We start from the raw sequence: 22,815 nt of genomic DNA, 5'->3' as shown, positions 1-22,815 counted from the left end.
AAAAAAAAAAATAAATCCGTAAAATCGTTGTGAAAAAAGTAAAAATGTCTGATGTGAAAATAAAATTCGATTGGGGCAACGCCAGTGTGGATCAGCCCATGCCACAGGCCTTCAAGGAGAAGGAGGTGGCCAAGGCCGGCTGCCACACCCCCCGGGTCTACCGCTTCAAGGACATCTACGAGGGCAAGAGGAAGCAGCAGCTGAGCAAGTGCCTCGAGGCGGAGCGCAAGCAGCGCGAGTTCCACAGCCGTCCAGTGCCCAACTTTCCCCAGATCCACGAGCGCCAGGCGGCCAATTGGTGAGGAATTGGCTGGGCATTAATTGCCGAAGTTGGCGACCGATAACACACCGGCATTGATAAATGCAATTTGAATTTGTAGTGACTTTTTGGTGTGTTATCGGCTCGGGTATTTTTATACCCGATACTCAAAATGAGTATTGGGGTATATTAGATTTGTGGTAAAAGTGGATGTGTGTAACGTCCAGAAGGAATCGTTTCCGACCCCATAAAGTATATATATTCTTGATCAGCATCAATAGCCGAGTCGATTGAGCCCTGTCTGTCTGTCCGTCCGTCCGTCTGTCCGTCTGTCCGTCTGTCCGTCCCCTTCAGCGCCTAGTGCTCAAAGACTATAAGAGCTAGAGCAACGATTTTTGGATCCAGACTTCTGTGATATGTCACTGCTACAAAAATATTTCAAAACTTCGCCCCGCCCACTTCCGCCCCCACAAAGGACGAAAATCTGTGGCATCCACAATTTTAAAGATATGAGAAAACCAAAAACGTAGAATTGTAGAGAATGACCATATCTTTAGACTGCGGAATCTGAATTCGATCGTATTATTATTATAGCCAGCATCAAGAAAACAATTTCATTTTTTCTCGCCCTGTCACTCTCTAACACACGTAGCATAGGCGGCTTTGCTTAGAGTAAAACATTAGCGCCAAGATCTCAGAGACTGTAGCGCCATTTGGATAATAATAATTGTTATTAGGATAGTATTTCATGAAGTCTAGTGTAAGTTAGGCTAGGGCAAAGCGGGAGCGCAATAAAAGCTCGCTCTTTCGCTCTTGGCGAATTCGCCCCGCTTTGCCACCGTAGGTAAGGTAGACACAAGAAATTGTTTAATATATGAAAGAAGTCGAGAAAAATCCATGAAATCGAACGCACGCACTCCTTTTTTTTCGTCGTATTAAAATACAAAATTGCAGTCACCCAAGTTGTTTCGGTATCGTTATTTAGAAAAACTATTCTAAAATTTCATGGCGCCCCGGGGTGGACTTGCAATTTAAACGTATTAATTCAAGTGGAAGGCAAAAGTGACAGTGACACAGTGGAGAAAAGATAAATAGCCAAAATCTATTATACCTACATGTACATGCATATGTGCTGCAGCTAAATTGCCAAATTGACCGCGACGTGTGTGCAAATAATTCAACAAACAAAACTAAAAATCACCGCGTCGGTCGTGCAATACCCTGTCTGCAGCTATATACAAAAGGAGATACACATATACCATCTACCCAAGAAGATCCAAGTGGAGCATCCAGTATAAGAAGAGGAGAGTACAGCACCTGGAATTTCCAATCTTCTCAAGAGGTATTTGTGCAAAAAATTGAAAGCTCGAGTGAAGACGAAAAGATTAAAAAACTCGCAATTATTGTCTTGTGGTGAAACAATTGCACCTCGCTTTCAATTCTTGGCACATACGTATGACATAGTAGAGCCAGATTGCATGCTGTAGTTAGAGTTGAGCATATATATATTAATACATACATACATAGGCCGTCAGCCATCGGGTGCTACAGGGGGACAAACGGATGACGGGTCGGCTCGCACAACTGTGAACTCGGAACTGAGGCGCAGCCGCTCCGGTTAGTAATACCCGGTGCGGTCTGCGTCTCACACCCCCCCCCCCCCCCCCCCCTAGGACACAGAGGGTTGCGAGCGAACCGTCACCCGCCGTAACTGTGCACACCGGTGGAAGTGCGACTATACTCTCCCCGTGAGGGCGGCTGGAAACAGGTCCTAGCACGGTCATGTCTCTGCTAGGATGCTGGCGAATGGTAGTCGGGCGGAGAGAAGAAAACTCTCAGTGAAATTACCCCAATCCAAGGTGACACTGTTATATGCCGAGGGATGCATGGCCGGGGGGGTGCCCGGTCGCTAATATGCGGACTCTGGATACCTGCCGACCTCCAGTTTAAGTCAGGCTTCCCGGGGCAAGCGGGCTATGCCTCGGGTGACCATCCCCTTCCCGCCTACTCGTGGGAACTACTATGCCAAATAATAAACAAATAAAAACCAACAAAGCCGCAAAGGAGCTCGGTACTCCTCTTAAAGTACCGGAGGGACAAGCCAATCCCTCTGCACCAGCGCCTGGGAAACCGGGTCCAAAGAAGACGGGGAAGGAGACTGAGTCGGTCCACCGTCTTCAGGCAGCAGCCGCAGCGAGGGGGGGCCCGAAAAGCCAATCGGGTCGTTCCAAGTCGGGTGGCTCCAAGGGCGAAGCGTATACCGGGGTGGCTGCCAAGCACAGCGTAATCGCGGCTGGTAAGCGCACCGGGACCGAAGAACCCATGGGAGCCCCGGCGGGCAGCGTCTCTGCACCACGGGGTGGAAAGCCGTCGTACCAGGACAGGAGACGAGCGGCTTTCATCCTGTCCAACGAAGACCCGAACTTCAAGGCGTCAGCCGAAGGAAAGGAGCAGAGGCTGTGGGCCTGCTCAATCCTTCCACTGTTCCAGCCAAGCCGGAAAGGGCGCAGCCAAGGCCGCCAACAAGCGGCAACGCTCAGCGGAGGACCCCGCAAATCAGCCAGGCCAAGCCCAGCAAGCCAAGCGGGTGAAGACCCACCTCACGAACCGGTCGTTCGCTGAGGTGGCGAGGGGCAGGACCCTGATCGGTGTCCTGGACAGGGGCGCCGAGGACGGCCATGTCCCTCGCGATAAGTGGCACCTGGTGGAGAACGAGCTCCAGGACCGGTTCCTACTGGAACTGGAGGAGAACGGCGGACCACCGCCAAAGTGTGAGAACGCAGGGTGGCATCAAGGCAAGGTGAAAGCCATCGCCTGCCAAGACGCTCGCTCTGCGGCCCTCTACATGAAGGCGGTGGCGGCCCTAAAAGAGGTCTATCCAGGGGCGAAACTGGAGGCCGTGAAGTGGGAAGATGTCCCTAGTCGCCCGAGAGCCAGAGCGTGGGTCTCGGCTAAGCCTGCCGAGCCTGAGAAGATCCTCAGGTTACTGCAGGTCTGCAACCCCCACCTTCCTACAGCCGATTGGAAGGTGGCAAAGGTGGAGGATATCCAAGGGCAGAGGCGCCAGATTATCCTCGTCCTAAATGAGGAATCCATTGATCTCCTCGCAAAGTCGGACGGTGTAGTGGATTATGGCTACAAGAAGGTCACCATATCCACTTACAAGTCCGATCGCAAGTGCAGGCAAGCGGAGGTCGAGCCAGACCCGGAGCTGCCGGAGATCCCGAAAGAGGGGGCCTCGTGCGAGGAAGACAACCCGGCGTCGGATGCGGCGTCCATGATGTCGGACGATATCTTGGACGACTACGCGTTCGACGAGAGCGACATAGCCAGAGGTCTCAGCCACATCGTTGTCGGGGAGGAGCCGGAGTCCCCTGACAGCGATCTAGAAGCAAAAATGGTGGAGGCGAGTCTCAGGAATGTCGTTGACGCTCCTGCAGATAAACCTCCACCATTGTAAGGCAGCATGCGCTGCTCTACTGCTCCACCTGGCCAAGGGTGGAGCCGACATAGTCCTCATTCAGGAGCCCTGGATCCTCGGAAACAGGGTCTCCGGTCTGAGGACTTCTGACTACAAGCTATATGTAGCTGAAACCGCAGGTAAAATTCGTACCTGCATTCTTGCAAAAAGAGAGTTGCACCTATTTTTGCTCCCAAATTTCAGCAATGAAGACCACACCGCAGTGAGCCTCGAAGGCCAGGAGCGCTCACTGAGGATCTGCTCCGCATACATGGGGCATGAACAACCAGACCCCCCTCCACACGCGCCTCTCCGGGCTCTAATCGCAGACTGCTCGGCCAAGGACATCGGCCTAATTGTGGGGTGCGATGCCAATGCACATCACTGTCAGTGGGGAAGCACTGACACAAACGAAAGGGGTGAGTACCTTTTCAGTTACTTACTGACCACTCAGATGGTCTTACTAAACCGGGGTAGTGATCCCACCTTTATCATTAAAAACCGCAAGGAGGTCCTGGACCTCACGCTTGCCTCTCATGAGATACAGCGTAACATTGTATCCTGGAGGGTCCTGGAAGAGCACTTGTTCTCGGACCACAGGTACGTGGAAACTGTCTTCTCCTTCTCAGTACCGAAGCCAGTCCGATTCCGAAACATCAGGCGGACAAACTGGACTCGGTACTCTGATTACCTCTGTCGTGTTCTCCCTGAGCCCCCATCTGAGGAGGAGTTCTCCACGGAGGCCACGACTCGTCTTCTTAAGATCTTTACCGACGCCTGCAATAAGGCGCTCGACAAAGCATGCCCCTCTGGCAAGAACAGAGGCCGGAAGAAACCTGAATGGTGGAATCCGAAACTGGGTGAACTCCGGAAAGCCTCCCGGAGACTCTTCAATAAAGCTAAGGCTGAAAACGTTGAGCAAAACTGGGCCGAATACAAGGCCAGTCTGTCAACCTACAACAAAGAACTTAGAAAAGCCAAACGCGCCTCCTGGCGTAAGTTCTGCAGCGAAATCGAGAGTAACTCAGAAGCCTCACGCTTGCGCAGAGTTCTCTCGAAGACAACACCCACCCTGGGCTACTTGAAGAACACCGACCAGTCGTGGACTACGTCCAGCGAGGAGTCGCTAAATCTTCTCCTAAATACCCACTTCCCTGGCTGCGATGAAAACAGACCCAACTACCTCGCGCCTCCTTCTGTCGCCTCAAATGCCATCTTGGGACTGCTAAGCCAGGAGAACATTTCCTGGGCGATCAGAAGCTTTAAACCCTACAAGTCCGCGGGGCCAGACGTCATTTTCCCTGCCCAACTGATTCACGCGGGACATAAAGCCATTAACTGGCTCAAAATAATTTACGAGGGAATCTTCTCCCACGGGTGCATTCCTGACACCTGGCTTCAGACCAAAGTCGTATTCATACCCAAGGCAGGCAAGCCCTCGCACACTGCCCCAAAAGATTTCAGACCCATAAGTCTATCGTCTTTTCTTCTAAAGGCGATGGAGCGGCTCCTGGGGCTGCATCTAACGGCGTGCATTCCGTCCCGTCTGATCTCAGACTCCCAGCATGCCTCTCGGAAGGGTAGATCCACCGAAACGGCCCTACACTCGATCACATCGATCATCGAAGCATCCCTTAATTTTAAGGAGTACACCCTAGTAGCCTTCCTCGACATAGAAGGCGCCTTTAACAACATCCTTCCGACCGCCATCACGGGCGCACTGACGGATCTGGGCGTTGACTCCAGGACGGTGAGCCTGATCGATCAGATGCTACAATGCAGGACGGTTGAGGCATCACTGGGGACGTCAACGTGTACCAGATTTGTCAGCAGAGGCACACCGCAGGGCGGAGTCCTCTCGCCCCTCCTATGGAACGTGGCAGTGAACACACTGCTGCGGGAGATAGAGGGGGGTGGCTGCCGTGTGGTGGCGTACGCGGACGATGTTGCCATAGCATTCTCCGGAAAATTTCCGCAGACATTGTGTGAGTGCATGACAAGTACTCTCACGAAAATGTCGAAATGGGCAGACAAATGCGGGTTAGGCGTCAACCCGTCTAAAACGGAACTGGTGCTTTTCACTAGGAAGTACAAAGTTCCGGTACTGATTCCCCCAAGACTATGTGGGGAAACGCTAGTCTTCAGCAACAACGCCAAGTATCTTGGCCTAATCCTCGATAGAAAGCTCAATTGGAAATTGAGCATAGAGGATAGAGTAAAGAAGGCCACAGTGGCCCTCTATACTTGCAGGAAAGCCATCGGACTAAAATGGGGAATGACCCCCTATATAGTTCGGTGGCTCTACACCGCCATCATACGACCAATCATGCTCTATGGAGTGGTGGTATGGTGGCCAGCCTTGGACAGAAGGACATGCCTCAATAAACTCAGCAGAGTTCAACGCATGGCAGAGCTATGCATAACTGGCGGGCTACGCACTACTCCAGGGGAAGCCCTGGATACAGTGCTGGACCTCCTCCCTGTGGATCTCATGGGAAAGAAGGTGGCAACACTTTCCGCCCTCAGAATGAGAGAAGCCAGACTGTGGAAAGCATCCGCGGTTGGGCACTCGGGAATCCTGATGAGACTCCCGCAATTACCAGAGAGGACAGATTACTGTATCCCCAGTGATCACCTCTCGACGCCCTTCCAGGTATCAATCCCATCTAGGGAGGACTGGGAGATGGGCGAACCAGGACCTGCAAATGCGGTCCACTTCTACACTGATGGCTCAAAGCTAGACGGCCGCGTGGGAGGCGGAGTCTACTGCAGCGAGCTGAACATCAGTCATTGCTTCAGGCTCCCGGATCACTGTAGTGTGTTCCAAGCGGAGGTTGAAGCCATCAAGGAGGCCATTTCGATCGTCTCCAAATTACTTCTAGATACGCACTTAGTGTGCGTCTTCTCGGACAGCCAAGCAGCTATCAAAGCTCTAGGCTCAATATCGTCGAACTCAGCGACTGTAAATGACTGCCGCAGGTCTCTGCACGAGGTCGCAGAACAGTTAGATCTCTTCCTTATATGGGTCCCCGGCCACAGGGACATCGAGGGGAATGACGCCGCCGACGAGCTAGCCAGGCAGGGTACTACGATTCCTCTCCTACCGGAGAGGGAGCAAGTAGCGATGCCCTTGGCTACGTGCAGGCTCCTTACGCACGAATTGTTCGAGCAAAATGCCAATAGGAGATGGCAGCAAACCGTTTCCTGTAAAGTCTCAAGATTGATATGGCCATATCGATCGAAGAAGCGCTCAGCAGAGCTGTATAAACTCAGCAGAGCACAGTGCTCTGCAGTTACTAGAGCCATTACGGGACACTGGCAGATCGGCACTCACGCCTCTAGACTGTCAATCCCTCATAACGACTTCTGCAGGAGTTGTCGCGACGAGGAGGAGGAGGAATCGGTCCCCCACTTCTTCTGCCACTGCCCAGCCCTTGGAAATCGTCGTCTTCGGATTCTCGGGGCCGCTTTCCTCACGGACATTTCGGACCTGTCCGTAATCAAACCATCCAAGCCACCGGATGGGACTGCCCTTAACCTGCAGTAGTATGCTCTCACGGTTCGGGCAACGCGAAGGGGCACATGCCCATGCGGCAACACAACGGACCTTTTATAGGTCCAAGTGAGCTTGGGGGCGGGAGGCTCTTATCCCCCCCCCCCCCCCCCTCCCGGCTACCGCCTTAACCTAACCTAACCTACATACATATGTACATCTAACCCTCTTGGACGCAATAACTACACATAACTCATTTTAACTGCAATCGCTGTCACCCCTTTCCCCTTTCTCGTTTTCGTTGTGTCAAATATATGTATTGTTGGGTCGTTGGCCAAGCACGCATACCAATACGCAGCTGCAGCGGTGAATTTTTTCGTCTCGCTTTCGCTCTTCACCGTTGCTTATCGTTGTTCTTTTGTTTGGCGCGCTTGATCCAAACCAAACACCAAGTGACGCGCTACCCTGTTTTCGTCGGGTATATTCGTTTGGTGTCAGTAGGATCCAACTATCAATTAAGACAAAGTCGTGCCTCGCAAATCAATTTAGCGTCGATCGTTGTCGGTGCATACGTATACACAACATCCATTCTTCAGAACTGCAGCGGTGAAATTTTTCGTTTTCGCTTGTCACCAGTGCAGTTCGTTGCTATTCTTGTGTGGTTTTCGTGTACGCGCCAGCCAAGCGACGCTCTACCCTAAATTTTTCGGGTATATTGGTTTTTCACCTCGTGTGGGTACAATTACCCATTATTTCATTGAGTGCCTCGGCATTAAATACGATTATTAGAAACGATCTTTCGCCTTCAGTTGCTTGTATTGAGAATCAATATGACCTCAAAATCCAACAATATTGCCCTTGAAGAGCTGAAGAAAAAGCGCAGTTGCCGTGTCAAAGGCATTCGTTTATTAGCGGACCGTTTAGAAGCGGGGGATATTCCGCTGGTATTGACGGAGCTCGAGTGCAGACTCGAAACGCTGATGCGTAGCATTGACACGGCACGCGAACTTCAAGAGAAGATTGAATATATAGACATTGACGATGAATTTGGAGTCGAGTTGGAAGAACTCTCAATTGTCACAAAGGCAAAATTAATGTCTCTCATTTGCGCATTAAAGACAGCTGATGAGACAATACCGGCAGTACCAGCTTATGGTGGCCCAACTCGTGCTCGCCTTCCGAAGTTAGCTCTGCCGCAGTTCAGCGGCAACTTTTCGGACTTTAAAAACTTCATAGGTTTATTTGAGACTCTAGTTCACAATGACCAAAGCATTCCAATTATCGAAAGTTCAACCATTTGCTTTCGTGTCTCTCCGGTGAAGCGTTGGGAACAGTTAGGGCTTTCCAAGTAACCAAGACCAACTACGAGAAAGCAATGGCTAGCTTAAAACGGGTCTACGATAATGATTGTCTGATCTTTAAAAATCACATTGATGCCCTATTTAGTCTTCCCAAAATGACCCAGCAATCAGCATCGTCCTTAAGAAACCTTATCGATACCGCGTCATCCATATATGGTTCGTTGTTGTCGATAGGCGATGATAACAAGATCTCGAATGCGATGATTATTCATCTCGTCTTGAGCAGAGTCGATCCGGTGACCAAAGAGAAATGGGAAGAACAGCTCGATTATGACAAACTGCCACTTTGGACGGACTGTGAAAAGTTGCTTAATCGCAGACATCAGCATCTTTCGGCCGAAAATTCGGACAAACCAAAGCAGGAGCAGAGAGCTCATTCGCGTGTTCCACCGCGAATACCAAAAACCAACAATGCAGCTACTGCAATGCGAAAGGCCATTTGTTGACAGATTGCAGTCCATTTGGTCGGCTGGCAGTAATGCAAAGGTTCGAATTCGCAAAAACTGCATCCTTGTGCATCAATTGTCTGCAGCCAGGCCACTCTGTAGTACGATACAAAGCTAAGAAGTGTCGAGTGTGTGGCTGCTCACACCATACCTTATTGCATAGATACACAGTGGCGAATAAAAGTCTAGCGTTACCATCACCCCCAGAGAATTCTTCTCCTCCTCCCAATCAGAATCAACCTTCCACTTCGCATGCTCTCCATGCGACAGCTATGGATAGAGTTATTCTGGCTACGTCGATCGTAAGCGTCCGAACAAATAATGGTGAACATGTTTTGGCCCGAGCTCTGCTAACTGAGGACTTAGCACAGCGCTTACAGATCCGTAGGGAGGAGTCGTGTATCAACTTGCTTGGTATTGGTGAATCCAATTCACAAGTCAAGAAAAAGATACACACGGGGGTGAAGTCGCGAATTACTGGTAGTGAGTTTTCGGTTGATTTCTGGATTCTAAAGTCCATTTCGGGGTATCACCCTGATCAGACACTTAACGTGAGTGACTGGAAAATCCCGAAGAACTTACCACTTGCAGACCCATATTTCTTCAAGCCACAGAAGATAGATATTTTGATAGGTGCAGAAACATTTTTCGAACTTTTATCTGTTGGTCAGATTCGACAAGGTCCTGACTATCCAACTCTGCAGAAAACGCTTCTCGGCTGGATTGTGTCGGGCAGATACACTCCAAAGGTGACTGCCACCCAAGAAGCTAGGAATTGTTTGAGTTGTCGAGAAGAGTCAGTGATCCACATCGACAATACATTACAAAAGTTTTGGTCACTGGAAGAATTGCCGTCTTCTAAAAAGTCTTTATCTCCTGAACACAAGTTATGTGAAAAGCATTATAGAAGGACTACTCAGGTCGTGCCTTCAGGTCGGTTTGAAGTAAGACTGCCGTTCAAATCAGATCCCAGTATCTTAGGCAACTCCTTTGAAGTGGCTAAACGGCGGTTTTGATCGCTTGAAAAAAGATTGTCTCATGACCCCGAGTTGAAGAAAATGTACTTGGAGCTCATGGAAGAGTACCTCTCCTTGGGTCACATGTCTACCAGAGACAACACAATCCCCAAAACTCCACATTATTTCATTCCACATCAGTGTGTGTTGAGGCCTCAAAGCACGTCGACCAAGCTCCGCGTCGTTTTCGATGCGTCTTGTAAAACGTCCTCTCAGGTGGCCTTGAACGACATATTGATGGTCGGTCCTACGATACAGGATGAGCTGTATTCGACATTGCTCCGATTAAGACTACACAGGTACGCCTTGACAGCCGATGTCAAAAAGATGTATCGCCAAGTCTTGTTCGCTGATGCGGATAGACAATTCCAGCTCATAGTGTGGAGAAGAGACCCGTCTGAGTCCTTGAGAATATACCAGCTCAACACCGTAACATATGGGACTGGACCAGCCCCATTTTTGGCTATTCGGTGTTTGAAGAGGTTGAGTGAGTCTGCAAAACTCTCACTCCATAAAGCTGCTGAAGTTATTGACTCCGACTTCTATGTTGATGACATGTTGACTGGTGCTGGTTGCGTAGAGGAGTTGAAGACAATTAAGTCTGATGTGGCTCAGGTTCTTCAAACCGCTGGGCTTGAATTGACTAAATGGTTTTCGAACTCACCTGAGGTCACCGCATCCGAGAGCACAGTTAAACCGAAAACGATCTCGGACTCAGAGTCAACTAAGGCGTTAGGAATATCGTGGCTGCCACACGAAGACGTCTTTAAGTTCCAAATTGACACGTCAGTTATGGGTCTCCGAGCGACAAAACGGAACATATTATCGGTGACATCAAAGCTGTTTGACCCCCTTGGCTTGTTAAGTCCTTTAGTAATTAAGGGAAAGATCCTACTGCAGGAGCTTTGGCTCAACAAGCTAGATTGGGATGAGTCAATTCCAATGAACTTGGAAACAGCATGGAACTTATTAAAAGAATCCTTGGGTCAGTTGGAGAAGATTACCATACCTCGATTTGTGCATACTGATCCCATGTCACCGATTCAAGTACATGCCTTTGCCGACGCATCCATGAGAGCTTATGGAGCCTGCATCTATATCCGTAGAAAGACTGCAGAAGGTTTCAAGGTCTCCTTGTTGACTGCAAAGTCCAAAGTAGCGCCACTCAAGACGAAAACGCTCCCAAGGCTTGAGTTATGTGCCGCTCACCTTCTAGCAGACCTTTGTCACCGAATCAAATCACTGCTCAAGGTTCCAATTGATAAAATGATATTCTGGTCAGATTCAGAAGTTACTCTTTGGATCAGATCCCACCCTTCGTCGTTGTCAACATTCGTTGCGAACCGAGTAGCGGAGATTCAAGAGTGGTCAAGTGAAGCTACGTGGCGGCATGTGCCAACAAAACAGAACCCAGCAGACATAGTTTCGAGAGGTTGTGACGTAGGGGAAATCGTGCAGTCGATCTGGTTTGGTGGACCAGAGTTCTTAAAGTTTGAAGAAGAGAGCTGGCCCAGAAATCCACACTTCGAGCTTTCCGAAGAAGAGATACAGATGGAAAGTCGGAAGAAATCGGTCGGACTGACCGTCGCGGCCAAGCCAAATTACTTAGTGGATGTAATCGAGGGATACTCGTCACACCTCAAACTGCTAAGAGTGTTCGTTTTCGTGTTCCGCTTCATCCGAAAATGCAAAAACAAAAGTCTCAACTTTGGAAAAATTCCGTCATCCGTAGAATACGACGAGGCGTTTCTAAAAATAGTCGAAATAACACAGAAAAATGAGTCTCAAGAAGATATTGAAAGGGTTCGTAAAGGCACCAAGTTAGGCCCCAGTCTTCAGCGCTTGAATCCCTTCATCCATGAAGAGGCTGGGACATGGTGCTCTTTTTCGTTGTTGCGAGTTGGGGGGCGACTAGTTAACGCTCCTATGTCATATAATGACAAGTTTCCCTTGTTATTGACAAAACGCTCGCAGTTTGTGCAGACATACGTTCGCTATCTGCATCAAACGAATTTTCATGCCGGCCCACGAGCACTCGTGAGTATCCTTAGACAGCGCATTTGGATAGTGAATGCTCAGGCGGTCTGCAGGGCGACAGTTAGGTCGTGTATTCGTTGCTTTAAATGCAAGCCGCTACTCCAGACCCAAATGATGGGCAACTTACCCGCAGACCGGCTCCGTGCTCTCCGCCCATTTTCAGAATGTGGCGTTGATTTTTGTGGCCCAGTCTATACGACTCTGAAAATTCGTGGAAGGCCCCCTTATAAGTCCTACATAGCGTTATTTGTCTGTTTTGCGTCCAAGGCGGTTCATTTAGAAATTGTCTCCGATTTGACGACTAATTCCTTCTTGTTGGCATTCCAAAGGTTGGTCGGTAGTCGAGGATGTCCGAAACGCGTGAACTGCGACAACGCGACAAATTTCGTCGGAGCAAGTCGCCACTTCAGCGAACTGCGGAGGAAGATAGAGGCGGAAGCGGACGCGATACGCGAATTAGCGTCAAGAAGCGGGTGCGAGTTTGCCTTCATACCGCCTCGAGCACCGCACATGGGCGGACTTTGGGAGGCCGGTGTGAAGTCTGCCAAGGGCCAACTCCTACGGGCAGTCGGAAGCGCTCTCCTCACCGCAGAGGAGCTGGAGACCGTGCTGGGCGGGATCGAGGCGGTACTCAACTCGCGCCCGCTAGGACCCCTAAGCCCAGACCCAAGCGACGGAGACGCGCTGACTCCCGGGCACCTGCTGACAGGCGGGCCGCTCATCGCACCCCCAGCACCCAGGACCCCGGACGAGGAGGGTCTGAGCTGCTTAAAGCGATGGCGGCTTGTCTCGTCAGCCAGGCAAATGTTCTGGCAGCGATGGTCCCGGGAGTATGTGCTGGGATTGCAAATAAGATGCAAGTGGCACCAGGAGGAGCCAAACATAAAGGAAGGCGACCTCGTAATCGTCGCCGAGGACAACCTGCCCCCTCAACAGTGGCTCCTCGGAAGGGTGGTCGGAACAGCCGCCGGGCAGGACGGAAGGGTCAGAGTGGTCGACTTAAGGACGAGCAGCGGAGCCACGTTCAGGAGGCCAATCCACAAGTTGGCGCTTCTGCCAATGGTTTGAAGCCTTCCAGGCCTTCAACGGGGCCGGTGTAGCGCCATTTGGATAATAATAATTGTTATTAGGATAGTATTTCATGAAGTCTCGCTCTCTCGCTGTTGGCGAATTCGCCCCGCTTTGCCACCGTAGGTAAGGTAGACACAGAAGAAATTGTTTAATATATGAAAGAAATCGAGAACAATCCATGAAATCGAACGCACGCACTCCTTTTTTTTCGTCGTATTAAAATACAAAATTGCAGTCACCCAAGTTGTTTCGGTATCGTTATTTAGAAAAACTATTCTAAAATTTCAGATACTACAAAAGCTAGAGCAACCAAATTTGGTATCCACACTCCTAATATATCGGACCGAGACGAGTTTGTTTCAAAATTTCGCCACACCCCCTTCCGCCACCGCAAAGGACGAAAATCTGGGGATATTTAAAAATCTCAGAGACTATTAAGGCTAGAGTAACCAAATTTGGTATCCGCACTCCTGTTAAATCTTACTATAAAACGTGTATCTCAAAATTTCGCCCCACCCCCTTCCGCCCACACAAAGAACGAAAATCTGTTGCATCCACAATATTGCACATTCGAGAAAAACTAAAAACGCAGAATCATAGATAATGACCATATCTATCAGATTGCTGAATCTGGATCAGATCAGATCATTTTTATAGCCAATAGGAACAAATCAATTTGCAGTGGCTACGCAGCGCCCGACGTCACGCTCAGACTGATTTTCTGTCTCTCTCGCACGCACTCTTTGTCGTGTCGTTTAATATTAGCGGCGTCTGCCGGAGGAGAGCCATACTGACTTAGTATCGGGTATAACCGTAGAGTTGCGGTGTCCGCAGCAACTTACAACGTTCCCCCTCGTTCTAATTGGCGTGGTATTTTTGGGTCATTAATGGCGCTGCCACTTGTCAGGTATTTGGGAATGGGTGATAGTTGGGAAAGAAGAAGAAGAAGAGGGAAAGGTAAATATGCTAAAATAAATAACTAAAATTAATTAAATTACATTACAGCTAAGGACAATCTATCTACAATTACTACAAATAAGGACTACAAAACTACAGAGATATATACAAGGTAAAACAAACAATAATTACAATACATTTACACAACAATAAACATACTTAACTATCATTTATTTTGTTAACAGGAGGACAACTACAACAAAGCACCGGCCGGCATGGCAAACGCAATGCAGAACATTGCGCCGCATACCGGCCGGCTCTGTTGTCCCCCTGTGCATGATTAGTGGCACCATCTGGGATCTTTGGTGGCGATGGCTGGACTTGGAGATGGCGTGCATCGTGGGCAAAGGTGTTCATTGACGAGCGGCTCTGGTCCGGCCGCCCACGTTGCATCTGTCGTTGGTTGGTGTTGGCTGCTGCACTCGAGTGGCACTGGTCCGGCCACCAAACTGCATTGTCGTTGTGCTGGCGTTGACATCGAAAAGTGATGCCAACGAATCATGATATTGGCCGCATCCAAGTGGCGAACTGGTCCGGCCACCAGGATACGTTGTCGTTTTTGTTGTTGTTGGCCGCATCCGAGTGGCTGCTGGTCCGGCCACCCAGGATGCGCTGTCAGTTGGATTGGCCTGGCCTCCTCAGCCACGTTCATCGTCGGTTTGTAATGGCGTTTTGAGTGGCTGCTGGTCCGGCCACCCAGTTGAGGAGGTGTTTGCTTTGGCGTGTGATTTTAATTTGTTTATTTGCAGGTACTTGTCGGCGTTTGGATGTTGTTGCTGGCGACCCTTGTCTGATTTGTGTTGGCGTAAGAGACGTTTGCGGGTGAGTATTTGTGTTTATTGGCAGCCTCTCTCCTGATTCTTCTTCCTTTTGTAGGATGTGGTCGGTCCATTCGTCGTCATCTTCGTCGTCAATTGCTTCGCAGTCCATATCGGATTCGGAGTCCGATATGGCTGCGGCGTCATGGTGCGTATTTGGTGCTGGTCGTGGTGATGGCTGTGTGGATGCTGCTGCTGCTGTTGTTGTCCGTTGTGGCGGCACTCCTCCCGTGCTCTCGTCCCTTGCCTGCAGCAGGTTTGTCAGTTTTGTTGAAATTGCTGCCAGTTTTTCTTCCAGCTCTCTAATTCTTCAGGCATCTCTTCTCAGGATATGGGCACAGCTCCCATCGCACTGGGCGCCTGGCTGCTGCTGTAGCTGGGGTTGGCGTGGCTCCGGAGCACGATTTGGGATCGGCTGCATCGGCTGGACCCTCTGGTATTGGCGCCCCCTGGTCGAAGGCTGGGGATGTTGGTCGCGATGCTGTAGCTGTTGTCGATGCTACCGACCCGGACCGCGTTGGCGTTGGTGCTGCGGCTGTGGGTGGAGTGGCTGTGTGAGTGGCTGCTGCTGCAACTGTCGCTGTAGTGGCTGCTGGTGACGTTGTGATGGCTGCTGGAGACGATGTGCTGGCTGTTGCTGCTGTATTGGCTGCTGCATTGGCTGTGGCTGTTGCCGTAGTGGCTGAGGGTGCTGCTGCTGCCGTCGATGCTCCTGGACAGCGACCCTGTGGGCCAGGAGCCGCTGCCTGGCTGCCTTGTAGGCGCTGCAGCCCTTGTAGGCGCTGATGTGGGCGCCCTGGCAGTTGGCGCATTTGGGAGCGTCGTTCCTTGGCTTGCTGCACTCCGTCGTCAGGTGTCCACCCGCGCATTTCATGCAGACAGCAGCTCGTCTACAGTATGCGCGGGTGTGGCCAAACACCTGACATCGATGGCACTGGGCAGGGTCACGGGAGACTCCAAGTCTCTCAACTGTGACGGGCCTCCCACCCAGGCGTCGCAGCTTCAATCCCTCGTATTGGCCACGGTCCGGTTTGGGGGCGATCTCAGCCTCAAAGAGGTTGAATTGACGGCTGCGATCGAATCGATCGGTGATCGCCCGAGTATACCGGACCGTGTACCCCTCGGCCTCATGCAGTCCCGGAACCAGTCAGAGGGCGTGGAATGGGGAAGACCTCGGATGAGGATCCTCAATCCTCTGTCCTCCACAGGCTGATGCCCGAACTCGCCGTGCCGGATGTCATTGGCAATGGCAAGGGTGTGTGTATTGGGAGTGGCAGTAGTTGTGTTGGTGTTGGTATTGGCGAGGGTGCTGGTGTGAGTGGCGGTGACGGTGTTGGTGTTTGTATTTGTGTTTTGTGTTTGCTGCCGCTGCTGGTGATGGCGGCCCCGTCGTCTAGCCTGCTTCCTCTCACCCTCACCCTCATCGTCACTCCCACTGTCGATGAGGGCGCGGCGTCGTTTTGGTGTTGGTGGGATTGGTGGCATATGTGCAGGCTCAGCATTGGCCCGGATCGACCCGCGGCTCGAACTCGAAACAAGTTCGACACGCAACGGGTTCGATCCGGTCGTGTGTGTGTGTGTGTGCGTGGCGGCCCTTTGGCCCGCTCTTTTTCGACGGCTTGCCGGCTCTCCTCTGTCTTCTCCCTCTCCCGTTACTCACGAACTGTTTTGTGCGTCCGAGAGCGTGAGAGGCGGGAAAAGCGGCAGTGAGAGCGGCGTCTTTTCGGCCTTTCCCTTTGTGTTTGGCGGGTTTTTGGGATTTGACGGGGTTGCGGGATTTGCGGTTGGTATTGTTGGTATTGGCGCTGCTGTTGCTGCTGATGTGATGGGGCTCGAGGGGGGAGTGGCTGTGGCCGTGGATATATCAGCCATGGCAATGGCTGGGTACTCACTCGATGGATGGCTGTGGCGTCGGCGCTCTGGCGTGGCTGGGGCGTTTGTTTTGGCGCCTGCGCCGAGTGCTCTGCTGCTGCTGCTGCTGCTGCTATTGGCGGTGTTGGTGTTGGTGTTGTTGGCTGCTGCTGCTGCTGCTAGGGCGCCTCTGCGGGCCGCTCTGCCGCCGTCGCTGTGTCGTCTGGTTGACCCTCGTCTGGCCATTCCTCAGGTCATGGCTGGCTTTTGGTTTGTGTGTTGGCGATCTGCTGCCTGTTTGTTGTTTTTAATTGAAAAGTCTCTTGTGTGTGTGTTTGTGTTTAATGTATTTATTGGCACTTTTATTCACTGCTTTCGCATCTATCACAGTTATCTCTTTTTGGTTTGCGATGTGGACGGGAACAAAAGCTTGTCATAGATAGTAATGGGTGTGGTGGAGGAAGGGCGGCACGGCACGGCACGGCACACAACAGACACCACAAAAAGAACAGGGCAACACAGAAAAATCGTCAATGGCGACACGGCACAGAACAATCAAAAGCGACACGACACGACACGGTTTTCAAACGTCCGACGATCGCGACCTCTCGAGCGGGCGGACGAGATGAGAGTGGCGGACGAGGTTCATGGTGGAACACTCATATGTCCACCAACTCCCATACTCTCCCCCTCATTGGCTGGGTATTAATTGCCGAAGTTGGCGACCGATAACACACCGGCATTGATAAATGCTATTTGAATTTGTAGTGACTTTTTGGTGTTATCGGCTCGGGTGTTTTTCTAATTGGCGTGGTATTTTTGGGTCATTAATGGCGTTGCCACTTGTCAGGTATTGGGGAATGGGTGATAGTTGGGAAAGAAGAAGAAGAGGGAAAGGTAAATATGCTAAAATAAATAACTAAAATTAATTAAATTACATTACAGCTAAGGACAATCTATCTACAATTACTACAAATAAGGACTACAAAACTACAGAGATATATACAAGGTAAAACAAACAATAATTACAATACATTTACACAACAATAAACATACTTAAATATCATTTATTTTTAACAGGAGGACAACTACAACAAAGCACCGGCCGGCATGGCAAACGCAATGCAGAACATTGCGCCGCATACCGGCCGGCTCTGTTGTCCCCCTGTGCAGGATTAGTGGCACCATCTGGGATCTTTGGTGGCGATGGCTGGACTTGGAGATGGCGTGCATCGTGGGCAAAGGTGTTCATTGACGAGCGGCTCAGGTCCGGCCGCCCACGTTCATCTGTCGTTGGTTGGTGTTGGCTGCTGCACTCGAGTGGCACTGGTCCGGCCACCAAACTGCATTGTCGTTGTGCTGGCGTTGACATCGAAAAGTGATGCCAACGAATCATGATATTGGCCGCATCCAAGTGGCGAACTGGTCCGGCCACCAGGATACGTTGTCGTTTTTGTTGTTGTTGGCCGCATCCGAGTGGCTGCTGGTCCGGCCACCCAGGATGCGCTGTCAGTTGGATTGGCCTGGCCTCCTCGGCCACGTTCATCGTCGGTTTGTAATGGCGATTTGAGTGGCTGCTGGTCCGGCCACCCAGTTGAGGAGGTGTTTGCTTTGGCGTGTGATTTTAATTTGTTTATTTGCAGGTACTTGTCGGCGTTTGGATGTTGTTGCTGGCGACCCTTGTCTGATTTGTGTTGGCGTAAGAGACGTTTGCGGGTGAGTATTTGTGTTTATTGGCAGCCTCTCTCCTGATTCTCCTTCTTTTGCAGGATTTGCTGGCGTCCGGCGGCTCAACACCAGGCCATCCCGCCCTCACATAATTGGCATGAGAGACGGGTGTGACCCAGTGGGGCGGCAACAGGCGCCAGCATCTGTGTCGTCGTTGGAAATGGCAGCTGTTGGTTCGGATTGGCGTGACGTCACGGCCATGGTCAGGCGGCAGCGTCATCAGATGAGGCCTCCTTTTCCGTCCCTTTGGCAGAAAATTGATGATGTTGATGGCGAGGCAGCTTCTTGTTGGTCAGCTCTGTCTGGTGATTGACAGGTAAGTGTGGATTTCATGTGTTTTGGCCGTTTTTCGTTGTTGTCCGTATTGACGTCTTTTTCAGTGCAGGCCTCGAAGTAGGCCTTTAATTGGACGTTACAGGAACCCCACCCGTTCGTCATAAACAGTCGGGCTTTGGAAGGAAGCACATCTCGAAAAAAAAAATAAAAAAAAAATCTGTAAAATCGTTGTGAAAAAAGTAAAAATGTCTGATGTGAAAATAAAATTCGATTGGGGCGACGCCAGTGTGGATCAGCCCATGCCACAGGCCTTCAAGGAGAAGGAGGTGGCCAAGGCCGGCTGCCACACCCCCCGGGTCTACCGCTTCAAGGACATCTACGAGGGCAAGAGGAAGCAGCAGCTGAGCAAGTGCCTCGAGGCGGAGCGCAAGCAGCGCGAGTTCCACAGCCGTCCAGTGCCCAACTTTCCCCAGATCCACGAGCGCCAGGCGGCCAAGCCCGTCGTCCACCGTGTCACCCAGCCGGTCACCCCCAACGTGCTCAAGAACTCTGCTCCGGCGGAGATGAGGCGCCGCCAGCGGCTGGAGTTTGAGTCCTCGCGTCCAGCTCTGAAGCCTCTGCCCAGCAACTTCAATGCCCAGACCTCGCAGAAGCAGGAGGCCCGTCGCCAGCAGCAGGAGGAGCAGCGCCTCCGTAAGGAGCGTGAGGACTACCAGAAGCACCGCCAGTTGACCACGTTCCGGGCTAGTCCCAGCCCGTTCAGCACTACGCCACGTTAGTGGGGAGTGGCCTTCCTTTTTCCCGTCATCCCTTTGCCCCTATTTCAATTTTGTTTTGTTTCTTTGTTTTTAAATTGTTGTTCAAATTTGTTTTGTTGTTCGAAGAAATTAAATTACTATAATCAGCACAGACGTACACCCATGAGTACATGAGTGTGAATGACTGCACAATCAATTTGTTCGGCATACCCTTGGCGAGGGGTACACCACCAAAGGGTCGAAACGAAACGCACTACAACGAAATCCACCTCGAAAGGGTATCCCTCTGTTCGGTCTCCCAGGCGAGACCCATTTTCTGGTTTAAAATGGCTCGGGTCGGTGGCTCCATCAATCAAGTGGCCCCCGACCCAGCCCCAAGCCAAGCCACAGCCAATCCGCAGGGCAGGGCCACGCCCACGTGTGCCCGTACAAACAATTTGTTGTAAGTGTATCAATTGATGAGCCCCCGATGCACGTACGAGTGTGAGCTTTCCACGTGTGCCAGTGTGGAGGAGGAGTACGTCACATAATCAATAGCACAAATACTAAAACAAGCACTCAAACTGTCAAAGCGATGATTGATAGTGTTGACATTCGCTTTTTGGCTCCATCAATGCTTTCACGCACCCCAATATTGAGTGAGATGAAAGTGGTCCGAGGGCAGCAGCACCGATAAGTAGGCAATGGAGAATTTGCATTGGCCGTTTGTTTTAGTGGCTGTCTGTGTTGTCGTTGGTTAATGGCCAGTGTCTTATGTTTGTGCTGTTTGTGTTGGCTGCTCTGTTGGCGGGGGATGGAATGGGAAGGGGGAAATTTGCCTGCTCCCGTATAACCGCCCGGATACTTTAAACTTCCGGATCTTACGATCCGGGCGCGAGACGCTCCGAAGAGTCGACCGCATAGCATCTTGTGGCCGGTTTAAATGGCTTTGTTGGGGCATTTGGCAGAGTGGCGAAGGATGGCAGTGTTCATTTTAGTCCTGTTCAACCGCATTTGGCATTTAGTGACGTTTGAAGTGGGTGGGGAGGTGGGTGAGGAATTGGCTGGGCATTAATTGCCGAAGTTGGCGACCGATAACACACCGGCATTGATAAATGCTATTTGAATTTGTAGTGACTTTTTGGTGTGTTATCGGCTCGGGTATTTTTCTAATTGGCGTGGTATTTTTGGGTCATTAATGGCGTTGCCACTTGTCAGGTATTGTGGAATGGGTGATATTTGGGAAAGAAGAAGAAGAGGGAAAGGTAAATATGCTAAAATAAATAACTAAAATTAATTAAATTACATTACAGCTAAGGACAATCTATCTACAATTACTACAAATAATGACTACAAAACTACAGAGATATCTGGTCCGGCCACCAAACTGCATTGTCGTTGTGCTGGCGTTGACATCGAAAAGTGATGCCAACGAATCATGATATTGGCCGCATCCAAGTGGCGAACTGGTCCGGCCACCAGGATACGTTGTCGTTTTTGTTGTTGGCCGCATCCGAGTGGCTGCTGGTCCGGCCACCCAGGATGCGCTGTCAGTTGGATTGGCCTGGCCTCCTCGGCCACGTTCATCGTCGGTTTGTAATGGCGATTTGAGTGGCTGCTGGTCCGGCCACCCAGTTGAGGAGGTGTTTGCTTTGGCGTGTGATTTTAATTTGTTTATTTGCAGGTACTTGTCGGCGTTTGGATGTTGTTGCTGGCGACCCTTGTCTGATTTGTGTTGGCGTAAGAGACGTTTGCGGGTGAGTATTTGTGTTTATTGGCAGCCTCTCTCCTGATTCTCCTTCTTTTGCAGGATTTGCTGGCGTCCGGCGGCTCAACACCAGGCCATCCCGCCCTCACATAATTGGCATGAGAGACGGGTGTGACCCAGTGGAGCGGCAACAGGCGCCAGCATCTGTGTCGTCGTTGGAAATGGCAGCTGTTGGTTCGGATTGGCGTGACGTCACGGCCATGGTCAGGCGGCAGCGTCATCAGATGAGGCCTCCTTTTCCGTCCCCTTGGCAGAAAATTGATGATGTTGATGGCGAGGCAGCTTCTTGTTGGTCAGCTCTGTCTGGTGATTGGCAGGTAAGTGTGGATTTCATGTTTTTTGGCCTTTTTTCGTTGTTGTCCGTATTGACGTCTTTTTCCTTTGTTGCAGTGGCTGTCTCTGGATCGACGATTGGGCGCATTAACAGGCACCGCCCGATCGCATGCTTTCGCGTGCGCTGGCGATTTGGGCCCTCCACACTTGGCCCAGACCCTCCAGATCGTCAAATGGATCGTGGTCGGTCCATTCGTCATCATCTTCGTCGTCAATTGCTTCACATCGGATTCGGAGTCCGATATGGCTGCGGCGTCAAAGTGCGTATTTGGTGCTGGTGATGGCTGTGTGGATGCTGCTGCTGCTGTTGATGTCCGTAGTGGCGGCACTCCTCCCGTGCTCTCGTCCCTTGCCTGCAGCAGGTTTGTCAGTTTCGTTGTAATTGCTGCCAGCTTTTCTTCCAGCTCTCTAATTTTTCTGGCATATCTTTCTAGATTATGGGCACAGCTCCCATCGCACTGGGCGCCTGGCTGCTGCTGTAGCTGGGATTGGCGTGGCGTCGGGGCATCATTCGCGATCGGTTGCATCGGTTGGACCCTCTGGTGTTGGCGCCCCCTGGTCGATGGCTGGGGATGATGGTCGCCATACCGATGCTGCTGCCGATGCTGCCGATCCGGTTGGTGTTGGCGTTGCTGCTGCGGATTATGGAGTGGCTGTGGATGTGGCTGCTGCTGGCTACGTTGGATTGGCTGCTGTCGCTGTTGGATTGGCTGTGGCTGCTGATTGCGACGCTCCTCCTCCCTGGCGAGCCGCTGCCTGGCTGCCTTGTAGGCGCTGCAGCCCTTGTAGGCGCTGATGTGGGCGCCCTGGCAGTTGGCGCATTTGGGAGCGACGTTCCTCGGCTTGCTGCACTCCGTCGTCAGGTGTCCACCCGCGCATTTCATGCAGACAGCAGCTCGTCTACAATATGCGCGGGTGTGGCCAAACACCTGACATCGATGGCACTGGGCAGGGTCACGGGAGACTCCAAGTCTCTTAACCGTGACGGGCCTCCCACCCAGGCGTCGCAGCTTCAACACATCGAATTGACCACGGTCCGGTTTGGGGGCGATCTCAGCCTCGAAGAGGTTGTATTGGCGGCTGCGATCGAATCGATCAGTGATCGCCCGAGTAAACCGGACCGTGTACCCCTCGGCCTGCATGCAGTCCCGGAACCAGTCAGAGGGCGTGGAATGGGGAAGACCTCGGATGAGGATCCTCAATC

At 51.3% G+C, this 22,815-nt stretch overlaps 3 protein-coding genes across 4 annotated transcripts; all 3 read left to right on the top strand.

Annotated features, from left to right (window-relative positions):
- Positions 1–9: 9 nt before the first annotated feature.
- On the top strand, positions 10–19,688 carry LOC117195180. 2 transcript variants are annotated; one of them, XM_033399821.1, is made up of 2 exons: positions 10–287; positions 19,262–19,688. In XM_033399821.1, exons 1-2 carry the CDS (start codon positions 45–47, stop codon positions 19,550–19,552), a joined length of 534 nt encoding a protein of 177 aa, XP_033255712.1. In that variant the 5' UTR covers positions 10–44; the 3' UTR covers positions 19,553–19,688. The 2 variants fall into 2 exon arrangements, with proteins under 2 accessions (XP_033255712.1, XP_033255713.1); XM_033399822.1 differs by lacking the exon at positions 10–287 and having other exon boundaries at positions 18,900–19,357; positions 19,451–19,688.
- Positions 14,885–15,502, top strand: LOC117195182. Its single transcript, XM_033399824.1, has 3 exons — positions 14,885–14,922; positions 14,977–15,174; positions 15,247–15,502. The coding sequence occupies exons 2-3, from the start codon at positions 15,093–15,095 to the stop codon at positions 15,474–15,476; spliced, it is 312 nt and encodes a 103-aa protein (XP_033255715.1). The 5' UTR covers positions 14,885–14,922; positions 14,977–15,092; the 3' UTR covers positions 15,477–15,502.
- Positions 19,689–21,446: 1,758 nt separating the features above from the next.
- Positions 21,447–22,023, top strand: LOC117195189. Its single transcript, XM_033399830.1, has 3 exons — positions 21,447–21,595; positions 21,669–21,927; positions 22,016–22,023. The coding sequence occupies exons 1-3, from the start codon at positions 21,479–21,481 to the stop codon at positions 22,021–22,023; spliced, it is 384 nt and encodes a 127-aa protein (XP_033255721.1). The 5' UTR covers positions 21,447–21,478.
- The last annotated feature ends 792 nt before the right edge of the window (positions 22,024–22,815 follow it).

Source organism: Drosophila miranda, assembly GCF_003369915.1.
Source record: "Drosophila miranda strain MSH22 chromosome Y unlocalized genomic scaffold, D.miranda_PacBio2.1 Contig_Y7_pilon, whole genome shotgun sequence".
NCBI lineage: Eukaryota > Metazoa > Arthropoda > Insecta > Diptera > Drosophilidae > Drosophila > Drosophila miranda.
The sequence above is the reverse complement of the archived record's forward strand: the minus strand, read 5'-3'. Positions and strand labels throughout refer to the sequence as shown.